Source organism: Pelodiscus sinensis, chromosome 6 (genome assembly GCF_049634645.1).
Source record: "Pelodiscus sinensis isolate JC-2024 chromosome 6, ASM4963464v1, whole genome shotgun sequence".
NCBI lineage: Eukaryota > Metazoa > Chordata > Testudines > Trionychidae > Pelodiscus > Pelodiscus sinensis.
The window spans coordinates 118208011-118233293 of record NC_134716.1 but is presented as its reverse complement, the minus strand read 5'-3'; the positions used below and the strand labels follow the sequence as shown (position 1 = coordinate 118233293).

Below are 25283 nucleotides of genomic sequence, written 5' to 3'. Positions count from 1 at the left end.
TAACTCGAGGACCGCTTTTATGACCGCTCAATGGGAGTTTTGGTTGTAAATGCGAATGGTCGTAAATCGACCGTTTGCAACTCAGGGACCGGCTGTAATTTGCCTGGTACTGCTATTAGACTTACTGATTTGTAATTGCTAGGATCACCTATAGAGACCTTTTTAAATATTGGTGTTACCTTAGCTATCTTCCAGTCATTAGGTACAGAAGCTGATTTAAAGGATAGGTTAAAAACCATAGTTAATAGTTCTGCAATTTCTCATTTGAGTTCTTTCAGAACTCTTGGATGAATGCCATCTCGTCCAGGTGACGGGTTACTGTTAAATTTTTCAGTTTGTCCCAAAATCTCCTCTAATGACACCTCAATCTGGAACAATTCCTCAGATCTGTCACCTAAAAAGAATGGCTCAGGTTTGGCCATCTCTCTAACATCCTCAGCTGTGAAGACCAAAGCAAAGAATTCATTTCGTTTCTCTGAAATGACCTTATCATCTTTGAATGCTCCTTTAGTATTTCGATCGTCCAGTGGCTCCACTGGTTGTTTAGCAGGCTTCCTGCTTCTGATGTATTTAAAAAAATATTTTGCTATTACTTTTTGAGTTTTTGGCTAGCTGCTCTTCAAATTCCTTTTTAGGTTTTCTTATTATATTTTTACTCTTAACTTGACAGAGATTATGTTCCTTTCTATTTTTGTCACTAAGATTTAACTTCTATTTTTTAAACTATGCCTTTTTATCTCTCACTGCTTCTTTTACTTGTTGTTAAGCCATGGTGGTACTTTTTTGGTTCTCTTGAATGTATACCCTTAATTTAAAAAACACAGTAAATTGGGCTTCTATTATGGTGTATTTGAAAAGTTTCCATGCAGCTTGCAGGGATTTTACTTTTGACACTGTACCTTTTAATTTCTGTTTACCGTAACTAAACCCCTCATTTTTGTGTAGTTCCCCTTTCTGAAATTAAATGCTGCAGCATTGGGCTGAGTGCAGAGGAGGAAAAGGAATGGGGGAGGGACACCAAAGATTATTTTTGCCGCTAACTGGTGGATAGTATGAAGAGGGGACAGTGAAATCAGGGTGGCCAGAGAGGAGGATAGTCCAGATAAGAAAAAATGATGGCATGAACCAGGGTTTGGGCAGGGGAGAGAAGGAAGAATCCATAAACCTATGGTGGCTCTTTGGTCTCCTTTACTGTCATATGTGAGTGCCTCATAGTTTTTAAGTGCCTTGTAGTTTTTAAGGTTAGTTATCCTGATAACAATCCTGTGAAGAAGAGAAGTCCTATTGTCCACATTTTACAGATGGAGAACTGAGGCACACTAACAGGCAAAGTAGCTTGGCCCATGTCACATGAGAAGTCTGTGGCAGGGCAAGGAATAGATCTCCATTTCCAAGGCTGGCACCTTAAGTACTGGAACGTCTTTCCTAATAAAGGAAAGAGTAGATTTTTAAAAATGCCATGGATGCAGAAGTGACAAGAGCCCCCAAGTTGTGAATGAGTGACAAACAGAGCAATGGATTCCCACCTCCCTGAAATAAGGAAACGGATAGGAAGGGGGCTTAGAGATGAGCCATTCAATGTCTGAGAGGAAGCAGCACTCTACATACATGGAACATATTCTTTTGTCTGCAGTTTTGCAGGGAAGAGATCTCTCTCAATGGCTCCATCGTCCTCTGATTTATCCAGCCAACGGCCACAAGGGAACTTCAGGCATTGTCCGAGTGATGGAGCATCAATTTCCACCCATGCTAGAAACCAGCCAGGGGAGCCACCTAGAAGAAGAGGTGACACTCAAAGTGAATAGCGTGTTTCACCAGCAAAGTGCTTTACAGATGTGAACTAATTAACCTCCCCAAGAGGCCTCTGAAAGAGGTGAGTGTTATCCTGTGTGTTACAAAAAATAGTCATTCAGAGCAGGCAGGTTACTGCTGCCTGACTTGCCCAAAGTCCCAGAGGGAATTAAAACCAGGGCCAGAACACAGGCAGAGCTCAGAGGCCAGGCAGTGCTGGACTATCACCATTCGACTCTCAAACACCTTTGTTTCTTTTACCAGAACTTGAAGCCATTTTTTTAAAATGGCAAGAGGTTTGGGTGCGTCACATTCTGAATGTCCAGTGTGCCACTAAATGGGCCACATTATCTGATGCTAAGTCCACACTGGCACTATACAGCATGTAGCTTTCTGGCTCAGGGGTGTGAAAAAACACCTGTTCCTCCCCCCACCCCAGCGCAGCAAGTTACAGCACTGTAAAGTGCCAGAGTGAACCAGGCTATAGTCCTGAGACCAGCGCTTTCCACACTACTAGCTACTCCCCCCGTGGAGGTGGTTTACATAGAGGCGGGGAGAGTTCTCTCCCAGCGTTCGTGCTGTGGCCACACTTCCAGTTTAAAGCTCTGCTGTGGCTGAGCTTTACATTGTTCAGTGTAGAGAAAGCCAGAGGGAGGCTTTGCAGCACTTTCTCAAAATCAAGCCCCTTTAAAATGTCTGAAATTAGGTATTCAAAACTGGAGGCACTTATAACCACCAGCCACTTTTGAAAACTTGGGCCATTTGTGTGATGTTATCACCTGGGCTTTATTATTTAGGGATCCCATTTTGAAAGCTAGATCATTTTAAAACATAGCAGTCAGGTAGGAATGCCCGGAATATCAGCCACAAGGTGGTTATAAAGCCAGACAGAGGATTGGCATCACCCCTTTTATAGAAAAATAGATTTGTACAGAAATACCCTTGCAAGGTTCACTTTTCTTGATCTGCCTTTCCAGACTAGCATCTACTCCTCCTGCTATAATATTATTGCCTACAATACAATGCAAAAACTGTTGTCCTTCAGCACCATTTACATGGTTTTACACATTGTTTGCTGCTGTACCATGTCTACATTAACTGTAAGCGCCATGGGCAAAGGGCCTATTTGTCTGCAAAGCACCAAGCATGATGATAATGTCCAGCATGTTAATAAATACCTGATGAAATTCGTATTCCCAAATATAACCTCCCCCATGTGGAAAAAGGAAAGCCATGTTATTATAACAGGTCATCTTACCTTTATTATCATGGCCAATCTTTATTTTTTTCAGGTCTCCAATGTCCACAGATTCCACTGTAAACTCATCTAACTTCCCTCGTTCAAATTTGTTCTTGTTCGTTTTGGAGGCCTTTAGATTGATTATCCCTGTTGGTTGCAGCACATACAGACATTGTTTATCCACTGTCCCAGTGATACTCAGACCTCAGTATCACAGTCGTGGGAATTCATCGTTTCATTTACTTTGTGTATGTGTATCTATAGATTTCTACGTATAATTATTCTCACAGTAATTGACAGACCAAGGTTATTATTTTATCAACTGCAATTGGCTAACAACTTAGTAAAAGCATCTTGATTGAGAGTCACTGAACCAAACTGTAAAACTTGCATATGATGGAAACCACTTCAAGCCTGGGGGTGTGGCAGCATCCCCTACATCCCTACTTTCAGCACTTAGGCTGACTGGTTAATAACTTGGGTTGGTTAATAATTACATCACAAGTGCTTTAATATCATGTGCTGTAAAGAGCCACAGGAGACATATTAAAGAACAACTTGTAGCTCATTAGCTGCTCTCTGAGCATCACTGGGACAGTGGATAAAAATCAGTAATTTGGGATTGTAAACAGGAACTAGGGGTTTGGCTGCAGTGTAATTAATGGTCTCTCCCCCCTGGAGATTTGGCTTCAAAACTGTCCTCTGTCACACTGAACACTAGATTTTCAATTGTATCAAAACTACCCAAAATACACATAATTTCTCGCTTCAGTTGAGATGTCTCCCTTCAATGCTGCAGCAAATACGCTGTTGAAGGTCCAGCAAAAGGTGTGTTCTGAGTTGTGTAAGGGGACTTGCCCTACACTTCTCTTCACCGTCTGTCACTTTCACAGATCCTAAACTTCGCTACATATGCATTGCGTCAGTCCCAACAGGGTTTGCTCATCAACAGATCAAATATTTCTGCAACGTCTCAGCAGTTGAAGGCGAGCCTGGTTTCCAGAGTGGGCTGATTCCTTGCTGGGATACAAATGAGTTGACCCAGACCAATGTATTGTATTCCTAGCCTTTGTTTTACTCTATGATCTCAACAATTCGGCTGCTATAGTAAAAAAAAAAAATTTTTTTTTAAGTGGTGCCGTAAAATCTACAGATGGTATAAATTATCCTAGCTTTATTTTAGTCCATGGAACTGCAGTGATTTGCAGGAGCTGAGGCTCCTAGTACCTAAAATGCTAAATAACACTGACTTTCATGTTAAGCATAAAGACATACGGCAATAATATGACATCATCTTAACTAAAAACAAATACTGTATTGAGACAAGCAAAAATCCCCCCTCTCTTTGGTCATTTCAGTCAGTTATACCAATGACATGGACACCATCTCTTTCATTCATACAGGCGCTGTACTTGGTTCTTACCTGTGTCATCTTTATTTCCATAAAGAATGATGAAGACATTGGCATCTGTCCCAGAGTTTTTCTTGTCCCCGGTTTTCACTTTCACAGTGTAAGTAGTTGATTTAGCTGTCAAAAAGCATTTCTTAATTTGAGAGTGTGAACACTGAGCTGCTAGTAATTCTATTTCTTCCTGTTTCATTGCATGTGTTATTTATTTATTTTGGACAGTCAGATTGCATTCCTAAAGCTCTGACAATAATCCCTGTCTGCTCTACTGATATTTGCTAGGTTGAAACAGGACTGCTAGACTGCGTGATCCTTGACCACTCTTCATTCATCAATGCTTTCTCCATCTTTACAGAGGAGAGGGCTGTTCAGACTTCCCATTTCTCTCTTGGGAGTCTCTTGTGCTTCTCAGATTCATTCTCTGTTGCAATCTACATTAATATAGCGCCAGATTTTATATATACAGACAGCTTTCACTAGGTAGATGTATATAGTTTTCCACAAAACTGTCATCTAAAAAGGATGGCAAACTCTTAAGAACCATGGAAATTCCTAGAAGTTGTTTCCACACAACTACAAATTACCAAGTCAAGGTTGTCAAAAATGGGTGCTTAAAGTTAGATTCCTCCATCCATATTTCGGCACCTAAAGGAGGGTCTTGATTTTCAAAAGTGATGAGCAGCCAGAAACTCCCACTGAAGTTAATGGGACCTGCTGCATGCTCAACATTTTTTAAAAATTACCCCACTTGTTCAGCTGTCTAAATATGGATGTAGAAGCTTAGCTTAAGGCTCTCAACTCCCATTGGAGTCAGTGGAAGCCCAGGACACCCAGTACCATGCAGGATCAGGTCCTTGAGGCTGAGCATGGAACAAATTGCCTAGAGGGGTTGTGGAATCTCCATCATTAGAGATATTTAAGAGCGGGTTAGACAGACATCTGTCAGGGATGATTTAGATGATGCTGGGTCTTGCCAGGGGACTTGCTGACCCTCTCGAGGTCCCTTCTAATTCAAGTATTCTAGGAATCTATGATCATGTCATTATTCAGTCATCAGTGTGGGCAATCAAGCACACTAGATGCAAGGTAGTTTCAGGAAGATAAATGTAAGCAGAGCTGGCACGAGGCATAAACAGATTACACAATTGCACATGTCCCTGAGATGTTAAAGGGAGCTGCCATGTGCTTTTTTTAGTGTGTGTATGTGTCGGGCAGGAGAGGGGAGAGGAGAATATTCCTGCTTACAGCCTGTGACCAGGCATCCGCTCTTCTGTTCGTCCATCCCCTTGTCCCCACCTTTCTGTGCGCCCCTCCACCCCACCCTAAGTCTCAGTGTCTCGAAATCGGCCCTTTGGCCAGGTCCAGTCTGCGGCTGGTATAGTCCGACCTGGTACTGCGGCTGATGTGCCCCTCTGCCGTTCAGTCTTTAGACACCCCTCCTCGAGGGTCGCAGGGAAAAGGGGGGCCCGGGCCCGCCCCCTCTCACGGGCCCCAGCCCAGGGCCCTAAGGACACGGACTAGTCTCGTAGTCCAGTCCGACTGGCGGGGGTTTCCACCGTAACGCGTCAGTCCTCAGGCTCCTCTGCCCACCCTGGGCTACTTCCTCTCCCCGCATCCGGCCCTTGAGCAGGAGCAATGTCCCCCTCTCGGGTCTGCCTCCCCTCCCCGGGTCCAAATTTCACGGGCAACCTCCGACTGTGCCCTTCCTCTCCTCACCGCCCTCCCCTTACTACACTCCTTCTGGGGTTTTAAATCTCCTGGGCGGGCACTCTGCCTCTATGTCGGAGCTCCATCCCACCCTTTGGTGTACCGACGGCGGTGACGTCACTCTACGTCCGCCCGGCGTCCACTCCTCTCCTGTGCAGCCACGTATCCCCTGCGGCTGAGTGCCATGTGCGCTTTTGGCAGCCACTGAACAGCTGGCGCACCACCTATACCGTACCCACCTGGCCACGAGACAGACGGCGCTTGGAGGATCTCCAGTGCAGGGCGGCTCTGCCCCATCACACAGCCCCTAATAGGTAGAGTACTGAATGAAAGATAAATCTTCAAGCTCTTTCCCTTGATAGCAACAAAGCTCTGATTTTAGTCCTGGTTAGTTTCATATCCAAACTTGCACCCATTGCTAGCTAACACTACTAACTGGCTATGGTATTAATGCTGGCTGCGCATTCCAGTTCAGAGGTATTGCACTCACACCTTTGCAAGAGAAAGGGAGAGACTGAAACTGACAAGGAACCCTACAGATGTTTGCCATCCAAGGAAAGAGTGTCATCTTTTTACTCTCAGCACATCGGGTTCAAAGTGAGCATAGGTCATGGAAATGGGAGGAGTGTGTGTGTATTCAATGCCCAGTGTATTTCATACTTTATTCACACTTAATCTCATGATCCAGGAGGGGAATTTTTCATGGCCTACCAAATACTCTAGGGCTGTGTCTAGACTGGCAAGTTTTTCCGCAAAATCATCTGCTTTTGCGGAAAAACTTGCCAGCTGTCTACATTGGCCGATTGAATTTCCGGAAAAGCACTGACGATTTCATGTAAAATCATCAGTGCTTTTCCGGAAAAACTATGCTGCTCCCGTTCGGGCAAAAGTCTTTTTCCGAAAGACTTTTGCACAAAAGGGCCAGTGTAGACAGCATAGTACTGTTTTCCGCAAAAAAGCCCCGATCGTGAAAAAGGCGATTGGGGCTTTTTTGTGGAAAACCGCGTCTAGATTGGCCACGGACGCTTTTCCGCAAAAAGTGCTTTTGCGGAAAAGCATCCTGCCAATCTAGACGCGCTTTTCCGAAAATGCTTTTAACGGAAAACTTTTCCATTAAAAGCATTTTCGGAAATTCATGCCAGTGTAGACGTAGCCTAGTTGATAATGCTCTTAGAGCTATTAATAACTTGGCTGCCTTTGCCTTTTACATGTTGAAAGAAACACAAGACAGATGAGAACCTTTTTGTTCCAGGCCCAGAGATGCAAGAGATTGGTTATCATTGTCCGAATCTTTCTTTATAAATGCTTCATCCACCGGGACCAGCTCCCTGGCAATTTGACCGTCATCTTCCTCAACTGCCAGCCACCGCTGGCATGGGAAGTAATACCTGCAAGAATAACAAGGGCACACAGGACTTTTCATCTTCAGAGCACTTCGCAGCCATGAGCAACAGTAATTAGCAAAGATAAGAGGCAAGTTAACAAAGAGTAACAGTACTCAAAGCTGAAAAGCATAAATGCGTCTCCTTCCTCAACTTGTGTTCCCTTTGTGTGAACTTAATCTGGGCCTGACGACTGATGTCTGCTGATAGGTACTAGCGTTAAGATGTTAATCCCACCTGGCTCATTTAATTGTACAGCCCAGAAGCAGATAAATAACGCAAGAGATAATAAGTTTCAGAGGGGTAGCCATGTTAGTCTGTAATTGAATAAACTTTAAAAGCAACAAATAGCCCTGCAGCACCTTAGAGACTAACAAAAAATGTAGATGGTATCACGAGCTTCCATTGGCACAACCCACTTCACAGTCTCACAGCTAAATAAAATACAGGACTACGTAGCACTTGAAAGACTAACAAGATGGTTTATTAGATGATGAGCTTTCATGGGCCAGACCCACTTCCTCAGATCAAATAGTGGAAGAAAATAGTCACAACCATATATACCAAAGGATACACTTAAAAAAATGAACACATATGGAAAGGACAAATCAAATTTCAGAACAGAAGGGAGATGCGGGGGGGGGGGGGGGAGGGGAGTAAATGTCTGTGAGCTAATGATATTAGAGGTGATAATTGGGGAAGCTATCTTTGTAATGGGTAAGATAACTAGAGTCTTTTTTTAAGACCCCAGCGTAAAGTGTCGAATTTTAGCATGAATAACAGTTCAGAGGATTCTCTTTCAAGTGCAGTCTTAAAAGGCTTTTGAAGCAGGATGCAGGTAATTAAGTCGTTGAGACAATGTCCTTTCTGGTTGAAATGGCAAGAAACTGTTTTTTCTTTGTGATCCTGTCTAATATCTGTTTTGTGGGCATTGATCCTTTGGCGAAGTGTCTGAGACGTTTGTCCAATGTACATAGCAGACGGACACTTTCGGCACATGATAGCATAAATTATATTTCTGGATGCGCAGGAATATGTGTTCTTTTTGTCCTTTTTTGATTTGTCCTTTTCATATGTGTTCATTTTTTTAATTGTATCCTTTGGTATATATGGTTGTGACTATTTTCTTCCACTATTTGATCTGAGGAAGTGGGTCTGGCCCACGAAAGCTCATCATCTAATAAACCATCTTGTTAGTCTTTAAAGTGCTACATAGTCCTGTATTTTGTTTCAGCTACACCAGACTAACACGGCTACATTTCTATCACTATTTCACAGCTAAATATACTTCTTATTTACAAACAACGGAGTGAGTCTTGAGTTCCTCACTCCGGTTCCAGCAAAGCACTGGTCAGTAAGCAAGGGAGTAGCATCAGGAATTTCCTTCAAGTGGAGCATGTCCCTCCTGGAAGAAATGGTAGATTCTGCTTCCAAAGGTCATTGGTCCCTGAGTTCCACTTTGATCTCAGACGATCTCAGGGGATTTCCCACAGCCCAAAGCTATCAATATGGAACACTGCTGCCTCATCACTGTCTCTAAGCCCCTTTTCGTAGCTCTCTGGAGCTCCCTGTCAGTTTGACACCATTAGAGCTGGGCTCCTAGGGTTGCTTGCATCTGTAACTTTCCACAGGAGCTCCCAACAGCATCATTATTTTAGCATTCTAAGAGGATCACCCAATCTGGATTCGTGACCACGTGTAACACAGTCATGATGTTCTTTGTATTTCTAAGGCTTTAAATTTATCTGACCAGAAGTCTGAATCCCATGCATCCAATCGCATGAATGGAGAGCAGCAATCGGCTCACCTGGTGTCGTCCTTGAGATCAACAATCTCCACTCTGTCCAGGAACCAGGCTGGGTTGCTGCTGGAGTTGTCATGACGAATCCGCAGTTTCTTCAGTACTCCCAGATCAATGGCTTTGATGGTGAATATATCTTCCTGCAAGAGCAGGAGCAGAGGCAGACTTTTGTTTCTCATCTGAGACTACAGGGAGTCAGTGCCCTGACCAGGATACTTTTTCCATTTTTTAAAAAAAGTGCAAACTCTAGCTTTCTCAGATACTAAAATCATATGATCACCAGCTTCAATCTGTCCCTCCTAACTCTCAGGGTAGCTCTACACCAGGCAGCTTTTAATGACAAGGCTATGTCAACACAGCCCTGTCGCTAGAAGTTGGTAAATAACGAATAGTCCTGTGGCACCTTAGGGTATGTCTACACTACCCTCCTACTTCGACTACCCTCCTACTACTCCTACTTCCTACTAGGAAGTCTAGTTTGAACTACCTAGTTCGTGCCCCGTGTAGCCGCGCTGCACGGGGTTCGAACGAGCGGGGATTTAAAAATGGCAGCGCCCGCTTATGCAAATGAAGCCCGGGAAATTCAAATCCCGGGCTTCATTTGCAATTGCGGTATGCCTACATTACCCCGCTAGTTCGAACTAGCGGGGGAGTGTAGACATACCCTCAGAGACTAACAAATATACATATAGTATCAGGAGCTTTCATGGGCAAAACCCACTTCTTCAGATGCGATGATGCTTGTAAATCCTTTTTGCTGGCATTTTTGGAACAAGCAGGGTTTGTTTGTTTGTTTGTTTTTTTTGTCAGCAGGAGAATGCTTTTGCCAACAAAGCAGCATGCGCATGTGCACTTGCCATGACAAAACCTTGTTGTTCACAGAGGGGTGGGCTTCAGCACCTGTGAACGACAAAAGTTTTGACCAACAAGTGCAACTGTAGACACAACTGAATCTTTCCAAAGTCCTCATCTCTTCTTGGAACCCACTTTGCAATGAAACATTTGAAACTAGATGCAAAGGCCTTTTAAGTCCATGGAAAATCTCCTTGGGACTTAAGTATTTCTTTTGGTGGAAGCTACTGAAGAAGTTTTCCCTTTGTCATTTGCAGAGTCCATAAAATGTATCCATTAACAACAACAATTTGAAAATACATCCCTTATTGTCATGCTATTTAGAAATCTTAATGCAATTAGCTTGTTGATAGACTTTGGGCTTCCTTTGCTACCAAAAGCATAAGGTGTGATGTCTGTTTCTTGGAATTCCTCCCACTTAAGAATGATGCTCAGATTATAGTCTTATTAGATCTGATTTTATAATCCATAGTAAACAGATTATGTGGTTAATTTAGCCTCTTTGCTTGTTGCAAGTTGCTGGCTAGCAGCTCACCAGCATTTTTCAGTTGTTTTCATTGTTCAACATTATTCTCTGAATAACACTTGCTAATGGCAGTTGCTCGGTTGATTTTTTACAAGCAATTCCACATCAACCTACACTCTTTTAATCATTACTGGGCACATCGGTCACCTGATACTGTTTTTGCATTCTGACCAGATGAGTGTAACTTTTAGGATCAGTTTTTTAATTCAACCAGACGTTCAAACTTTTAATTCAAAAAAGAGTCTGAGGTTTACTGGGACATAGCAAAGAAGGACCAGCAGCTTGGGATCAAGGATGGAGGATCATACTTACCTTTCACTTGTTGGAGTGATTAATTAATGCCTTACCTGGCCCTTCTCAAACTTGTTCAGGTGGTTGGACCTTTTCAGCTGGCGCTCACCAGTGTCTCCTCCTCCTTCGCCATAGATGTTCAAGAAGACATTCGCATCAGTCCCAGCTCCCCATACATTCCCAGTGATGACATGAACCTCATAGGTGTTCTCTGAAAGTGAAGTTGCATGGAAGAGCTGACATAAGAACGCAGGAGCTGTTATGCTGGATCAGACCAGTGGTCCATTGTGACAACGTGATGGCCTAAAAGCACAAGCATGGCCAGCCCCATTATGATGAGGTTTGCTCCAAGTTGTGGTCCAGATAGGGCACATGATGGAGAGGGATCAACTGTCTGTCATGTCATTGCCTGCCAGAAACTATATAAAGGAGTGTTTCTGGATCATTCTGGAAGAGGTAAGACCCTGAAGGAAGTCCCTTCACAGGATCTGGCAGCAGGCCAGGCTAGCAAGGAAGAAGGGTGTGTCTTGTGTCCTCATGGCTTGGGACCAAATGTTCTGAATAGTTTGCTCTTGTTTCCCCATCGTTTTGTAGTAATAAAGCTATCTCTAAGGAAAGGGCCTTCAAAGGAACTCTTAGTCAAGCTTTATTTTAACCTTCCCTAGCCAAGGTATTTCCTCACTTGCTTACACCCATCTAGTGTAATATTCAGTCTCCAACAGTGGCTAACACTAGATGGTCCCCCCAGAGGAAGTTTCAAGAAACCACTAGTGGACTTCTGTGGAATAACCCAGCCGTTAAGGAAGTTTCTTCCAACCCCCCAGGTTTGCTTCTGCTGTGAAGCACGAGAGTTTAGACCTTATTTTTTACCCTCTTTCTTGTAATGTCATACATTCTTGCTGTGCATATCAATTCTGAATCTGGGTTTTTTAACCCCCTCAGCTCCCCCCCACACACACACCGTTAGTCTCGATGGCATGTTGTAGCAGTAAACACCACAGGTTAATTACACACTAACTCCTGGGAGAATTCTATGCCACTGTGCATGCACCAAATTAATTCAGATTTTTTTTCTCTTTGCAGAGTACAGATTGTGCTGGAGAGGGGCTGCAATTGTATCTTTCACACACCAGGAGCTGTGGCACCAGAAGAGAGAGCAGCCAGCCAGTGGAAGGAGAGGTTGGGGAAGTGGCTGCATTCCTCACAGCAGGGCCAGGTGAGGAAACATGGGACAGAGTGGGGCACACTGAGCTACAGGAGAGTAGCAGACTGGGGTTTAGAGGGGATACTGAGAGGGGCATATGAGAGCTAGTAGGGTGACAGCATCGAGCCAGGGCTGCATGAGGGTGGGAGAGAGGGGTTGCAGGGACACATGGGAACAGGAAGTAGGTGGGGTTCAGGGACACACAGGGGCAGAGAAGGACTGTTGCTGGGATATATGGGGACAGGGGCAAATGTGACTAACTGAAAGGGAGAGAAAGGGAGAGACTCAAGGTCAGCCAGGCAGTGCACAGGGAAGGCTCCCCCACTCTGGAACAATCCCTCCATCCTTCACAAAAAACCCGCTGTTTCATACTTTTCCCACCCACACCCATCAGCCTTCTGGGCTCAGTCCTGGCTCCTTCCCTCTGCCTCACTTCTTCCATTACCCTGGACTCTCCCCAGCGTTTGCTCGCTTCTGAGGGGCGCAGGAAATATGTTTCTGTATTGCAGTTTAAATAAATTATTCGAAGCTCTGTATCAATATGACTGGTAAGAAATCTAATTGTCAAACATGCCCGTATTGTCACAGACATACCTGCTGAGAGGTATATTAAAATCAAAATAATTGAAACAGGTGAGATTATATTATGTTACTTTGACAAATAAAATATGCCTAATTTTACAGAATATTAAAATAGTGTGTGCAGAATTTTTTATTTTGTTGCAGAGTTCCCCTGTACATGCGGCATGAAAAATGTTTTTGCTCATTGTTAAATTTGCAGTTTTTCCATTTCACTGGAGGGTCAGGATGGCATAGGAGCCTGGCAGAAACTTGGTCTTTAATGTATTCGGCGTACACAAAGGGGTAGCAATGAGGAGATTTATATGACTTTTTGGTATTTCCAGACTTTGGAGTGCTTAACTATGTACTGCTCACTTAAGGTAATTTTTGCATTGATTGACACATATTTACTGTGTAAAATTTACCCTCAAGTCCAGATCCATCCTCAGGTATCAGCTCCACAATTAGCTCCTTATCTTCTTCACTGGTAGCCAGCCAACGGTGAGCCATGAATGTACAGACTTCCATCACTTCTTCTGGCTTGGAGTCCTCCTCCTCTTCCTCACTGGATTTCTTTTTCTTCTTCTTTTTCTTTTTATCTGTCTCCTTCACCTTCGTCACCATCCATTTAAGTGTGACACTTTCCAGGAACCAGCCATCCCCAATGCCTTTCCCATCATGTCCAATTCGAAGCTTGTAGATCTTACCAACATCTGTAGCCTCTACCTGCCACCAAAGAAAAGATCAAGGCCCGAAAGAAGATAGAATAATTCACACATAACCGATGATGGTACTTAAATCTCAACATAGATCATTACACCCAAAGCCATTACCTCATTATTACCTTGACTGTAAGATGTGAGGCTCAAGTCATTCCTTTCCCCAGATCCCACTTTCAACTGCATTGAGTGTTCTTTTTCATTTCCTGTTCTAAATTATTGTATTGTTCGCTTTTACCAAACTGCATCTTAAACAGACTGAGTGACTCGCACAAGGGCATACAGAACATCTATGATATCTACTGGGGACCGATCCTGCCCCTCCTGATCTCACCAACACTGTTGCTGGGCCTTTGTGAAATTATCGTGCTAACCATTGAATTCATCTCTATGAGTCTGCAACCTTCTTGGAGTGTGGACTTTGCGCTGTTTTTATGTGGGGAGTTAGGTGATTAGTAAAATACTGTATATACAGATGATGCTCCTTAAATGCATATTAGCAATGCAATATGGTGAACCAGTCAAGGTGGAAGGCTATTCTAGTTGAGAAGATGCTGAACTAGCATGCAAGAGACTAGGTTTCAATTCCTAACTCTGCCAAAAAATTCTTGGGAGACCTTGGGCAAGTATTTTAATCTATCCTGTGCCTCAGTTCCCCATAACACTTCCCTACCTCACGATGATAAACTCCATTAAGACTGTACCATGCTCAGACTTTGCAGTCATGGAGGCTATACACACGGGAGTAGATGTAGATCTCACTAGTCGGTAAAGCTGATAGGAGAATGGGCACCAAGTTGTTTTAGATTTGCCCCCGCCAGAACAGGGTTTCTCAGCCTGTGGGTTGTGACCCAAAGTCAAGTCACCAAGGGGCTGGCCAGGACAAACTGGAGCTAATTGGTATTGCAATCTCATGTGATAGGTAGCAATTTCACTCACACAAATTTGGCCTGGCTGTCCCCCTGTCAGGAAGAGTGAGCCAACTCTGAATGGATCTGCAACTCCAGAGGGCATAACATCCAGTGTGGGATGCCAAACCCTGTGAGCCTCATGGGACAAGAGCTGGGAGGGAGTGGTTGGTGTTTGTTTGCATGGGGTGCAACAGGTCACTCTGGGATATGTCAGGGGACAGGTATTTTGGAGATTCTTGCTGCTCCTCCTGACCTGTCCTGTCTTCCACCAAGGTAAGAAGAACACCTTGCTGCTTTGGGTCACAGATAACATATTCTTCAGTTAAGTACTAGTTCCCCGGTACCACCTCCACAGCTGGGCAACACACCCTTTGTCATACTACCCATCCTGGCCCTTAGATCTTCCCTCGTTGTACCCCTGGAACCTTCAGCCCCAAACCAACCCATTTTACCCCCATGATCCTGAATCCTCATCACCCTTCTACCCCCACAAGGCTGTGTTGTTTTGGGGAGTGTTTTGGCACTCTGCCCCTCCTCCAGACAGCTCTGACTCCATAGCCTGTCTCAGCACCCCAATGCACTTCCATTTCCTTCCTTACTACACTACCAGGCCTCCAATCTCCACGTTTCACCTCCAGGCTGCCCAATCCCCCTCCCCAACCTCATCTTTAGGCCATATAAGGGAACAATACTTTGCGGGGTGTCTGGTTTGCCAGTCCTCTCCCCAGTGTCCCAAGAAGTTCACATCTGGTTGTTTGTAGCTGTAATCTTAGCTCCAAGCTCTACCACTCTTGATGGAGCCCTGCAGAGAGGTTGGTGGGTGGGCGTCCGTTCTGGGGTGTCCAGGGGATCTCTGGGTTATGAAAGGTCATCAAGATACATGTGCCATGAGCCCAAAAAGTTTGAGAACCATTACATTAGACAGAGTTTCTCAGCTTGGTGGCCCCATAACTAATTGACACTTGTAGTTTTGGTGGGGGTTTTGTGCTGATATGTAGTTTAAATGCTATGAACCCAGTGCTTATTTTCCTTTTCCGGCTTTAATTTGGCCTTTTTTACATAGATGTCTTCAGCCTAGAAGTATTTTTATCAGATCAAAACAATCATTAATTGCAAAAGAGATGTTTATCAGGAAACTGAAATCAATCCACCTAACCCAGCATAGAGAAAAGGGTCTCTTTTGCAGCCTTTCTGTTCATATGAATCTAGCACTCTCTGTGCTTGATGGCACGTCTCATTAACATGCAGCTCACAGTCTTATTCCTTCCCATATCTTTCTGTAAACATTAATGATGGGAAAGATACAGATCCTTAATCTCCTAAAGCTTCAAACTTGTACCTCATGTACATGGAAAACTGCAGAAAATGGGTTACACATTAAACTTAAGGCTTCCAAATTGTGTAAGCATTTAATAGGAAACAATCATGACTATGTAAATAGAGTGATCTACATAGAAGATTTATAACAATCAGTGAGATTTAATATGTCAGGGAAGCTCATTTACTTTAGAAATACATGAATGCATGGCTGGTATTTGAAATGTTATAATAAATGATACATGCAGTGTTGTAGCTATGCTGGTCCCAGGATATTAGAGAGTCAAGCGGGCTGAGGTAATATATTTTATTGAATGAACTTTGGGTGGCAAGATACAAGCTTTTGAGTTTACACAGAGCTTTTCTTTGGGTCTGGGGAACAAACTCAGAATGCCACAGATAAATACAAGGTGGAACAGAATGCTTAGCTTAAGTAGTTAACCCTTGAAATTCATGGACCTGTGTAGCTCAAAAGCTTGTGTCTCTGACCACTAGAAATTAGTCTTCTAAAATATATTGCCACCCCTCCTTTCTCCCTATAACAAATGACAGGCATTTATAAAGTGCTGGTCATTCAAGGCTCTCTAAACTTTCAAACTGTGTGTTTTGAAGATGAAGAATGCAGGCTGAAGGGGGTTAACCGAGCTAGGCAAACACACAAAGCAAGGCAGAGGCAGACCCTAAAATGAAATGCACATTACTACCTCAGGGAGGCCGAGTGACCTAGTGACTAGAGTAATGGATTTTTTTTTTCAAGTTGTATTTCTGGCTCTGCTTCTGGGTGACCTAAGGAAATCACTTTAGCTTCTCTGTGCCTACATCTCCCCATCTGTACAATGGGCATCATGATACCAACATCTATAAAGTGCTCTGAGATCTGCTGAGGAAGAATATTAGGCATAATGTGACAATGGTAAAGAATCACCGAACACGTTTATTTCTCAACCCTTAACAGAGAACTTTACTAGAACAAAGCAAATGTTGTATCCCTTATTCTGCTTCATGATAGGACTTATGTTTATACAAGGGGTCTCCAAGCTTTTTAAGCACAAGATCACTTTTTGAATTTAAGTCAGTCCAAGATCTTCCTCAAACCCAAATACCCCTGCCCCACCCCTTCTCTGAGGCCCAGTCCCTGCTCCACCCCTTGCCAATTCCCACCTTCCTCACTCTGTGAAGACGGGGTACAGTAGAGGGGGACAGAGTGACATCAGTGTCCCCCTGCCTCTGTCTCCCCTACTCTGCATAACAAGCAGGAGGCTCTCAGGCAGCTGTGAGACTCTGGGCAGGAGCAGCAGGACAGTGTGGGGAAGGCCATCTGAAGGGCTGGTACTTGATAGCCTCCCAGACAGACCAGTCAGGATCACCTGTCAGAGGCTCCAAGATCTAACAGCAGATCCTTATCTACTGGTTGGTGACCATGGGCTTATACCCTTCCCCACCTACCCTACCCTTCTGCCCGGCTTCCTTCAATAGACTTAAAAAAATAGCCTCTTCCTGACTGAGGGTATGTCTACACTATCCCGCTAGTTCAAACTAGCGGGGTAATGTATGCATACCGAACGTGCTAATGAAGCCCGGGATTTGAATTTCCCGGGCTTCATTAGCATAAAGCCGGCTCCGCCATTTTTAAAAGCCGGCTTGTTCGAACCCCGTGCCGCGCAGCTACATGCGGCACGGGCTAGATAGTTCGAACTACGTAGTTGTTCCGAACTATCTGTACGCCTCGTGGAATGAGGTGTACAGATAGTTCGGAACAACTACGTAGTTTGAACTATCTAGCCCGTGCCGCGTGTAGCCGCGCGGCACGGGGTTCGAACAAGCCGGCTTTTAAAAATGGCGGAGCCGGCTTTATGCTAATGAAGCCCGGGAAATTCAAATCCCAGGCTTCATTAGCACGTTCGGTATGCATACATTACCCCGCTAGTTCGAACTAGCGGGGTAGTGTAGACATACCCTGAGCTCCTTGCGCTAACCAGTGGACCATGCTGCCTCCCTCTTATGAGGTATAAAGAAGTCATTAATTACCCGTCTCATTGAGGCTGGACCCAGGACTTCTTAATGTTGTCGTTTCCTTCCTTTAAAAATGTTTAGCCCTCCGTTGCATGACCTGTTTCAGCCCTGCCCTGAGTTGCAGCCTTGTGCTCAGAACAGCACAGGGACTGCAACTGAGTTGCCCTCACCTCCTGTGGACTATGCCCCAGTGCATCAGCACCCCCTTTGGCCAGATGTCTGAATCTCTATCAACCTATTCTAGAGGCAAGGGCATTAATTTCTGTCCGGCTGGGGTGTACGGGCCCCCTTCTCTCCATGTTTGGCAAAGGTTATCTGTCCTTGTCCTCAAGAGGCCTGGAACTCCATTTGGTTGCTAGGGAAACTGGTCCACCCATGCCACTGGGTTCCAGGTCAAGGCCCTGAACCCAGGCATGCAGAATCAGTCCTCAGTCATTCTCCTGTTGAGCCCTGAGCTCCTTCTTTCCTCCCTTGGTTCTGTAGGCTTCTGCACCCTGTGGCTTTAGTTGGCTCTTCTTTGGGTTGTTGTCACCCAGGGGATGCTTCTCACCAACTTGCCTGCAGGAACTTATCCCTGCCTGGCTTGCTCCTCTGGCAGCTGCCCTACCGCTCAGCTCTTTTATGCTCCCAGGTGCTACGAAGTGGTCAATCTGCACAGACTGGCAGTACTTGCACTAACTCTTTGGTTGCCAGGCCCAAGTGGCCCCATGACACCTTTCCAGGGACAGTGCTTTTATTAAAAAAAGCAGGCTGGGTGGGAGCTATGCAGAATGGGAAGCATAGGTGGGTGGTTAAGGCACTTACCTAGTATTTAAATGGCTCAGGTTCAATTCCCTATGCCACTTAATCTTTCTATGCTTCAGTTCTCCATCTGCAAATAGGGATATTAGCACTGCCCTTCCAAACCCAGGTAGTGGAGGATACACCATAGAGGCACCATGTGGTACTCAAATACAATAACATGAGGGCAATGCACCTTTAACAAATAAAGTACAGAAGAGCATATGTTGCACCCCTTAAAAACAGCATGCTTTGGGGGATGATGTAGTTCTACGCCTCTGCTAACACTATGAGCATACATGGAGAACTCTTTCCTATGGAACAAGTGTAATACTTTCAGTAGCAAGGCTTGGCAGGAGAGAACCAATAACCGGTATCTCTATTGCAAGTGCCATGTCTGATCAATGGCACATTCTAAAGTAAGCATGACACTATGACATACATGTTTTCTTCGATTAAATACAAAAACTTATTTAAAACATAAGACGGGGTGGGGAACGTTTTTGGGGTTGGAGGTCACTGATCCACAGAAAAATCAGTAGGGGGCTGAACACAAGTAAGAAGCAAAAACAAAAACAAACAAACAAACAAACAAACAAGAAAAACCCATCTCGTGGCCCCCGACTGAAAAGGAGAAAGACATGCCCCACCTTACTTTGCACACCAGAGCCTGGGGGGGCCCAGCCTAGTGGATTCTGTGTGCTCCAGCCTCCAGTGGAGCAGTGGGTGGGCAGACTGGAGCACCAGTGTGGGTTCCCCAGTGCTGGGGAGAGTCTGAGCCTCAAGGGCTGGATCCAGGCAAGTTGGGAGCTGCATCTGGCCTCCGGGACTACGGCTCCCCAACCCTGAGATAAGGGACAATGCCACTAGGTCTAAGCCAAAATATAGGGTTACAAATGTTTTGCAAAGCCTAAATGAACTTTTTTTTTCTCTTAGGCTACGTCTAGACTTCATTGTTAAATCAGAAAAAGATACGCAATGTACGTAAATTGCGTATCTTTTTTCGATTTACCTTTGAAAAAGGCTCTTGCAAAATCTGGCACATCTACACGGTGCCAAATTGTGAAAGAAAGTGCTCTTTTGAGCCATCCCTTATTCCTCATAGAACAAGGTTTACAGGGATGGCGAAAGAGCACGTCTGTTCTTTCGAAAAAAAATTCAAAAAACCGGACACGTTCCTTGGACACGGCATTGCTTTTTTGGATACCGAAATGCAGTCTAGATGTAGCCTTCCAGTGCCTGCATCCCAAATACTAGGGCATGGGAACCTGAAAGTGAAACTAGCTTATCTTTTGTGAAGCCCAAAAGCCAATAGTGCAGGAAAAACAAGCGTTCTTTTGCTGTTTTGTTATTTTGGTTCTTCTTCCTTTCCCTTCAAGTAAAGAGTAAAGGTTGCTTTCATCATACCTTGAAAATATCTGTTGCTCCCCTCTCGAAGTTGTTTGACCTGCTTTTCAAGGTGATTACCTCGCTTTTGCCAGTTTCGCCATAAAGCTGCATGAAGACATTGGCATTGGTGCCTGCTCCCCGCACGTCCCCCGTAACTATAGACACCTCGTAATTTACCACTGTTCCAAAAGAAAAAATAAATGTAACGGAGGCATTAATACACACATTTCCTGCGTTTAAATCTGGAGGGGGGTTGCTAATGGTGATGCGCATCAAATTGTTCTGAAATGAAAATTAATTATTGTCTATAATGCACATAGGATATTTTTACCATGTAGAAAAAATTTAATGGATCCACAGATAATGCCTCTCAACAGGCTAAGGTACCTCCTAGAAATGTCTCTGACACAGGCTGCTTTGGTAAAAGCACCTGAAAAATGTGTCTAATAAAGTAGCTTTAAAAATCTACAGCTCTACAAACATTAATGAAGCGTTATTAGTTGTCTAATGTTCTAATTTTAGAAGTAGCCAAACTCAGTACAGACATTGGTATGAATCATCTAGTGCAGTGGATCTAGTGCTCTGCGACCCCCTTCTGACAACAAAAATTACTACAGGGCGAGAAAGAGGAGCCCAAGTCTAAGCTCAAGTCCCACTGTCCCCAGGTGGAAGCCCTGAGTCCAATAGTGGATGGTAAAAATATTCTCAATCAGACCACTGACTTTCAGGTCAAGTGAATGTCCCAACTCAAAGTTAGAGGTCTGCAAAAATGGGGGCTTTTAAAATAGAATCTTATTGCAACATTAACTACGGCGATGTTCATGCAGTAGTGGGAAGGGTGCTAAGTGGAGCAATTAGTTTAATTGAAAACTAATGCACTCATGTCAGTCAAAACCAGAATGGATCTTCATCTGCATCTATCAGAAATCTTCTCTCCTCTAGAGAGACTGGAGCTGGAAATTCAGATGCTGTTGCAAGCCAAGACTGTGATGAACTGAAAGAGATGTGTGAGGATGCCACTCTGCAATGGCCTGGTAGCTGCAGGTCAGCAAAGAGATACCTTGAAGTTGCAGCAAGAGAAACACAGCATCTGGTTCCACCAAGTGCGGTCATAGCCTAGGTTCTTCCTAAAATCCAAGAAGTTGAGATGGAGGGGGCCTATTACATCACGGCTGTGTCTACACGGCACCCCTTTTCCGGAAAAGGGATGCAGATTAGACACTTCGGAATTGCAAATTCAAGTAGGAATAAAAGATCCTCCGGAAAAGGGTTTATTTTCCGGAGAATCACGTCTAGACTGGCGCTTTTCTCCGGCTTATCCCCAAGCTGGAAAAAAGCGGCAGCCACGTAAATGCAAATGCCGCGGGAGATATTTAAATCCCCCGCGGATTTGCAATTCCGACTGATCTCATTAGCATCCCTTTTCCGGAAAGGGATGCCAATGTAGACACAGCCCACCTCAGGAATAACCCTGTGAGTGCAAGAATCAACCCTAATGTGTTTATTCTTGTGTTTTTTCATTTTTTCTACTGTGGTGATAAATGACCACAGCAACAGGGCTTTATCATTGCACAGTGTGCTGCTACCACTGCATATCACTCTGACCAATACCATATCATTGTTTCCTTGTCTTTATGTCGGTATCCATCTGTTATCTCTTGTCTTATACATAGATTGCAAGCACCATAGGGGACAGACCATCTTTTTGTGTTTGTACAGATCCAAGCACAGTGGGGCCATGCTACATCCCTGTGCATCCTACATCTTACAGTAATACAGATAATACTTAATAACAACAACAAAGGCTTTTTCCCCTCACATTTCTCAATGGACACAATCTCACTGGGGTAGAGTTCCACCTCCACTTTCCCATCAGCCTCGTCTTTGTCAAGCCATCTGTTGCATGGGAACATGTACTGCCGTCCATGGACAGGAACTGTGATCTGGACACTAGCCAGGAACCAACCAGATCGGAGCCCTACATTATCATGTCCAATCAAAAGTCGGTTGATCTTGAAAAGGAAAAAAGCAAAAAGGGGTGGGGAGAACAAGGAAGGCAATAGCTTAATAAAATAAAAATCGACTTTTACTGTATGCCCCATTCTTTCACTATGCGCATGCAAACCATTTCTATACCAATCAGCTTGTGCTATTACATATGCTATTTGGACAATTAGGCAGGCAGAGAGGGGACATTCCCTTGCATGTGCAAACCGACATCCCTGAAAAATCTCTGGTTGCAATTTGCTGCAGCCAATTTGAAAATGTGATTTGTAATATTTTATCCAAAGGTCAGATTCTTTCACAATTCAGCAAGCAGTTCCCTTGGTGCCATGCTGCACACAAAGCCCTGGCATAAAATACTGACTTCCTTGTGATTAAGTCTTACCTTTCCAATATCCAGCGTCTCTAAAACAAACTCATCCACTCGTCCACGTTCAAAGTAATTGCCTAGGTCATTATCAGAAACTAACAGAGGCTCCTTGCTGGTGTTTCCTTTTTCACCATATAGTTTGATAAAAACTTTAGAATCTGAGCTGGCTCCAGGAACATCTCCTGTCTTTATACTGATGTGATAGCTGACATCTAAAGAGAGATTAATGTACACAATACAGACACATGATGCACTGCCAAAGCTCACCCTGGATCACTGAAGGTTGCTGCACACTTGAACAGAGCACAAGCATGAATGAAACAGGCTTAGACACATTTGCATCGGAGGCTTTCCCAAAGCAGCAGACTGGAAGGAGCTCTTAAACCTATGAGATATGTTCACCAGCAATACAAGTGGGGTATGTCTAGACTACATCCCTCTGTCTCCAGAGGGATGTAAATTAGACATATCAAAATTGCTAATGAAGTGAGGATTTAAATATCCCACGCTTCATTAGAATAAAAATGGCCGCCACTTTTTGCCGACACGGCACTTTGCCGGCAAAAAGCAGCAGTCTAGATGGGGATCAGTCAACAAGGAAAGCCTTTTACGACCAATCCCTTATGCCTCATACAACGAAGTTTACAGGATTGGTCAGAAAAGGCTTTCCTTATCAACCGATCCCCATCTAGACTGCCGCTTTTTGCTGGCAAAGTGCCGCATCGGCAAAAAGCGGCAGCCATTTTTATTCTAATGAAGCGTGGCATATTTAAATCCTCGCTTCATTAGCAATTTCGGTTTGTCTAGCGACAGAGGGATGTAGTCTAGACATACCTGTGGTGAAAAATATAACAGATCTATAAATAGCCTGATAATGTCTGATGATGGACTCATAGAGTTAGATTATTACCAAAACATGAAAAATTAAACTCTGTTAGAAATGGAAGTCGTTTTTTCTACTTTATGCTTATTGCTTCATTTTAGCCCCTCTTTGTTGTTGTTTGTTGTTGAAGTTGCAAACTAATTACTAGAGATATGTTTTCATTCTTCATTTAGCAATGTTTTAGGAAATCACACTGCTGGTGCCTTATAATCCCAACAAGGGAAGCTTGTTGTCTTTCTCTCTTTTTTGGGGGTGGGGGGAAGAGGGGGCAATTGGCTGAAATTTTGTGTTATTCAGTGGAACTCACCCAGCAGAGGAAGCAAACGTTTAAGGATCCAAGTCTGCATTCACACAAAACCAAGCCGGTCTTAACATTTTCAGAAAATTCTTTCCATTACACAAAAACATTGCACTCATCCTCGTGTATGTGAATGAATCCCATTCATAAATTAGGATTTAAACATCAGAGGTTCCCTGACCTCCTCCCGTGCACATTTTTAGACGTTATTGGTAAAAATATTGTTGTTTTTCTGTTGATTTAAAAATAAAGAGACTGCCCAATCCAAAGCCTTCTCCCTCCCAGACCAAACTCACTTTTCAGTATCGGTGAATTCCCAGCTGGTACTAACTCTCGAACAATCTGACCATCATCCTCATTTTTGTCAAGCCACCTGGTTTGCAAATAAAAGTAAGTTATCTCCTAATATTTACCACATTCAAGGGTTTAAAGGTCCAGACAAATACAGTATATATCACATAGTAATACTGTGCAGATAAAGGGACATGTTTAGGCAGCTATCCATCTGTGAAGAACATGAGTCCTTTTCCTCAGGAGTGTGATCTAATGTTGCAGCGGTCAGTCACAAATTAGTCTAAGTTCTGTAAGAGCTAATATTTTCAAAAGGCCCAGCTTCTATCTGCAGCACCAGTAGAGGTGCAGCTATTGTGACTCGCAGCTGCATTTAAACAAAGGTGCAAATTCAGCAGATACAATTCATTCCTGCAGAGAGGAAAGCTGGGTCTTTTGAAAATCTTGCCCATCATCTGGAAATTCTTACAGTCTTTTATTCTGATAATAATATCAAATCAGACTATTTGCCTCCCTTCTGATGACTGCCGGTTTTCATCCTATGCTTTCAAAGGGTAACCAGGAGACACTTCTGCACCAGGCAAGAGCTAAATTATATTATGGCACCTTGCCTCTCCATTCTAGAGCTGGATGTGCTGTGGAAGCAGCAGACTTCACCCTGGAGAGCTAACACAGGAGGGAGGGAGGGAGGGAGGGAGGAATTTATTTGCACTGCAACATTCACGTAAGAGCAAATCATTAGGCTACTTAGGAAGACACATGAAGGAGCTCCATTGGTTGAAACAGAACTATGGACACCATCTCTGTAGAGATGGGTGCAGAGAAAATTGAGGAAAAGTTGTTGCTGATCCTTAAAACTTAAAAGGAAGAGCTGTTTCCCTGAACCCTAATGAGGAAGATATTACAGCCAATAGGGGGGGAAATATTATAATCATTTCAATACAGGTGAGGTATTGACAGAGCTTCCCATTTTCCTGATCAGAAGACGGTAGCACAAATTATTTCAAAGTGTTAGGTGGTTGATTAAAAACCCTGCTAGAGAAAGGAGTTTGATCATTGTCAGTGGGGTAGCCACATTAGTCTGTTTCAACAAAAGCAAAAAGGAGTCTTGTGGCACCTTAAAGACTAAAAATTTTATTTGGGCATTAGCTCTCATGCCCCCCAAAACTTCAAAAACAGTGCTGTGGTGTGAAATTGCAGAGCTGGAATTCATGTGAAAACTTGACACGATCAGACTGGGTCTGATAGAGACTGGGACTGGCTGGGAATGGGTAGCTCATCCAAAAAGTTATTTTCTCCCCTTTTGCTATTCTCAGCTTCTCATCAACTGTTGGGAATGGGCCACATCCACTCTGACTGAATTGGCCTCATTAGACCTGGTCCTCTCCATATTAATGTGACACTCCCATCTTTGTATGCACATACTAGAAGACTTACCTGGCATTGCCTGGGTCTGGCCCTGGAGTTGTGGGAGGCCATGCAGGCCTCTGTCTGGGACTCCCTGTGGCTGGCCTGAGGGTGCAGGGGCTTCAGAGGCTGCCTGCT

At 44.0% G+C, this 25283-nt stretch overlaps 1 protein-coding gene and 1 long non-coding RNA gene across 4 annotated transcripts in view; one reads left to right on the top strand and one right to left on the bottom strand.

Moving 5' to 3' along the window:
• The window catches only part of LOXHD1 (lipoxygenase homology PLAT domains 1), a 288412-nt gene that overhangs the window by 97911 nt on the left and 165218 nt on the right, over positions 1-25283 (bottom strand). The window contains exons 20-30 of one of the 3 annotated variants that reach the window (XM_025178253.2): positions 23744-23820; positions 22282-22478; positions 21712-21904; positions 19911-20071; positions 13189-13489; positions 11055-11209; positions 9336-9469; positions 7386-7534; positions 4455-4559; positions 3050-3178; positions 1609-1773 (exon numbers count right to left, since the gene is read on the bottom strand). In XM_025178253.2, coding sequence (XP_025034038.2) covers positions 1609-1773; positions 3050-3178; positions 4455-4559; positions 7386-7534; positions 9336-9469; positions 11055-11209; positions 13189-13489; positions 19911-20071; positions 21712-21904; positions 22282-22478; positions 23744-23820 — 1766 coding nt within the window. Of the gene's footprint in view, positions 1-1608; positions 1774-3049; positions 3179-4454; positions 4560-6385; positions 6501-7385; positions 7535-9335; positions 9470-11054; positions 11210-13188; positions 13490-19910; positions 20072-21711; positions 21905-22281; positions 22479-23743; positions 23821-25283 lie in introns of those variants that run through there. The other 2 variants (XM_075932726.1, XM_075932727.1) reach the window with 2 other exon arrangements.
• LOC142829993 (uncharacterized) overlaps positions 11235-25283 on the top strand; it is a 31717-nt gene continuing 17668 nt past the window's right edge. The window contains exons 1-2 of the long non-coding RNA XR_012904994.1: positions 11235-11454; positions 12082-12214. This is a non-coding gene — a long non-coding RNA (uncharacterized LOC142829993). The remainder of the gene's footprint in view (positions 11455-12081; positions 12215-25283) is intronic.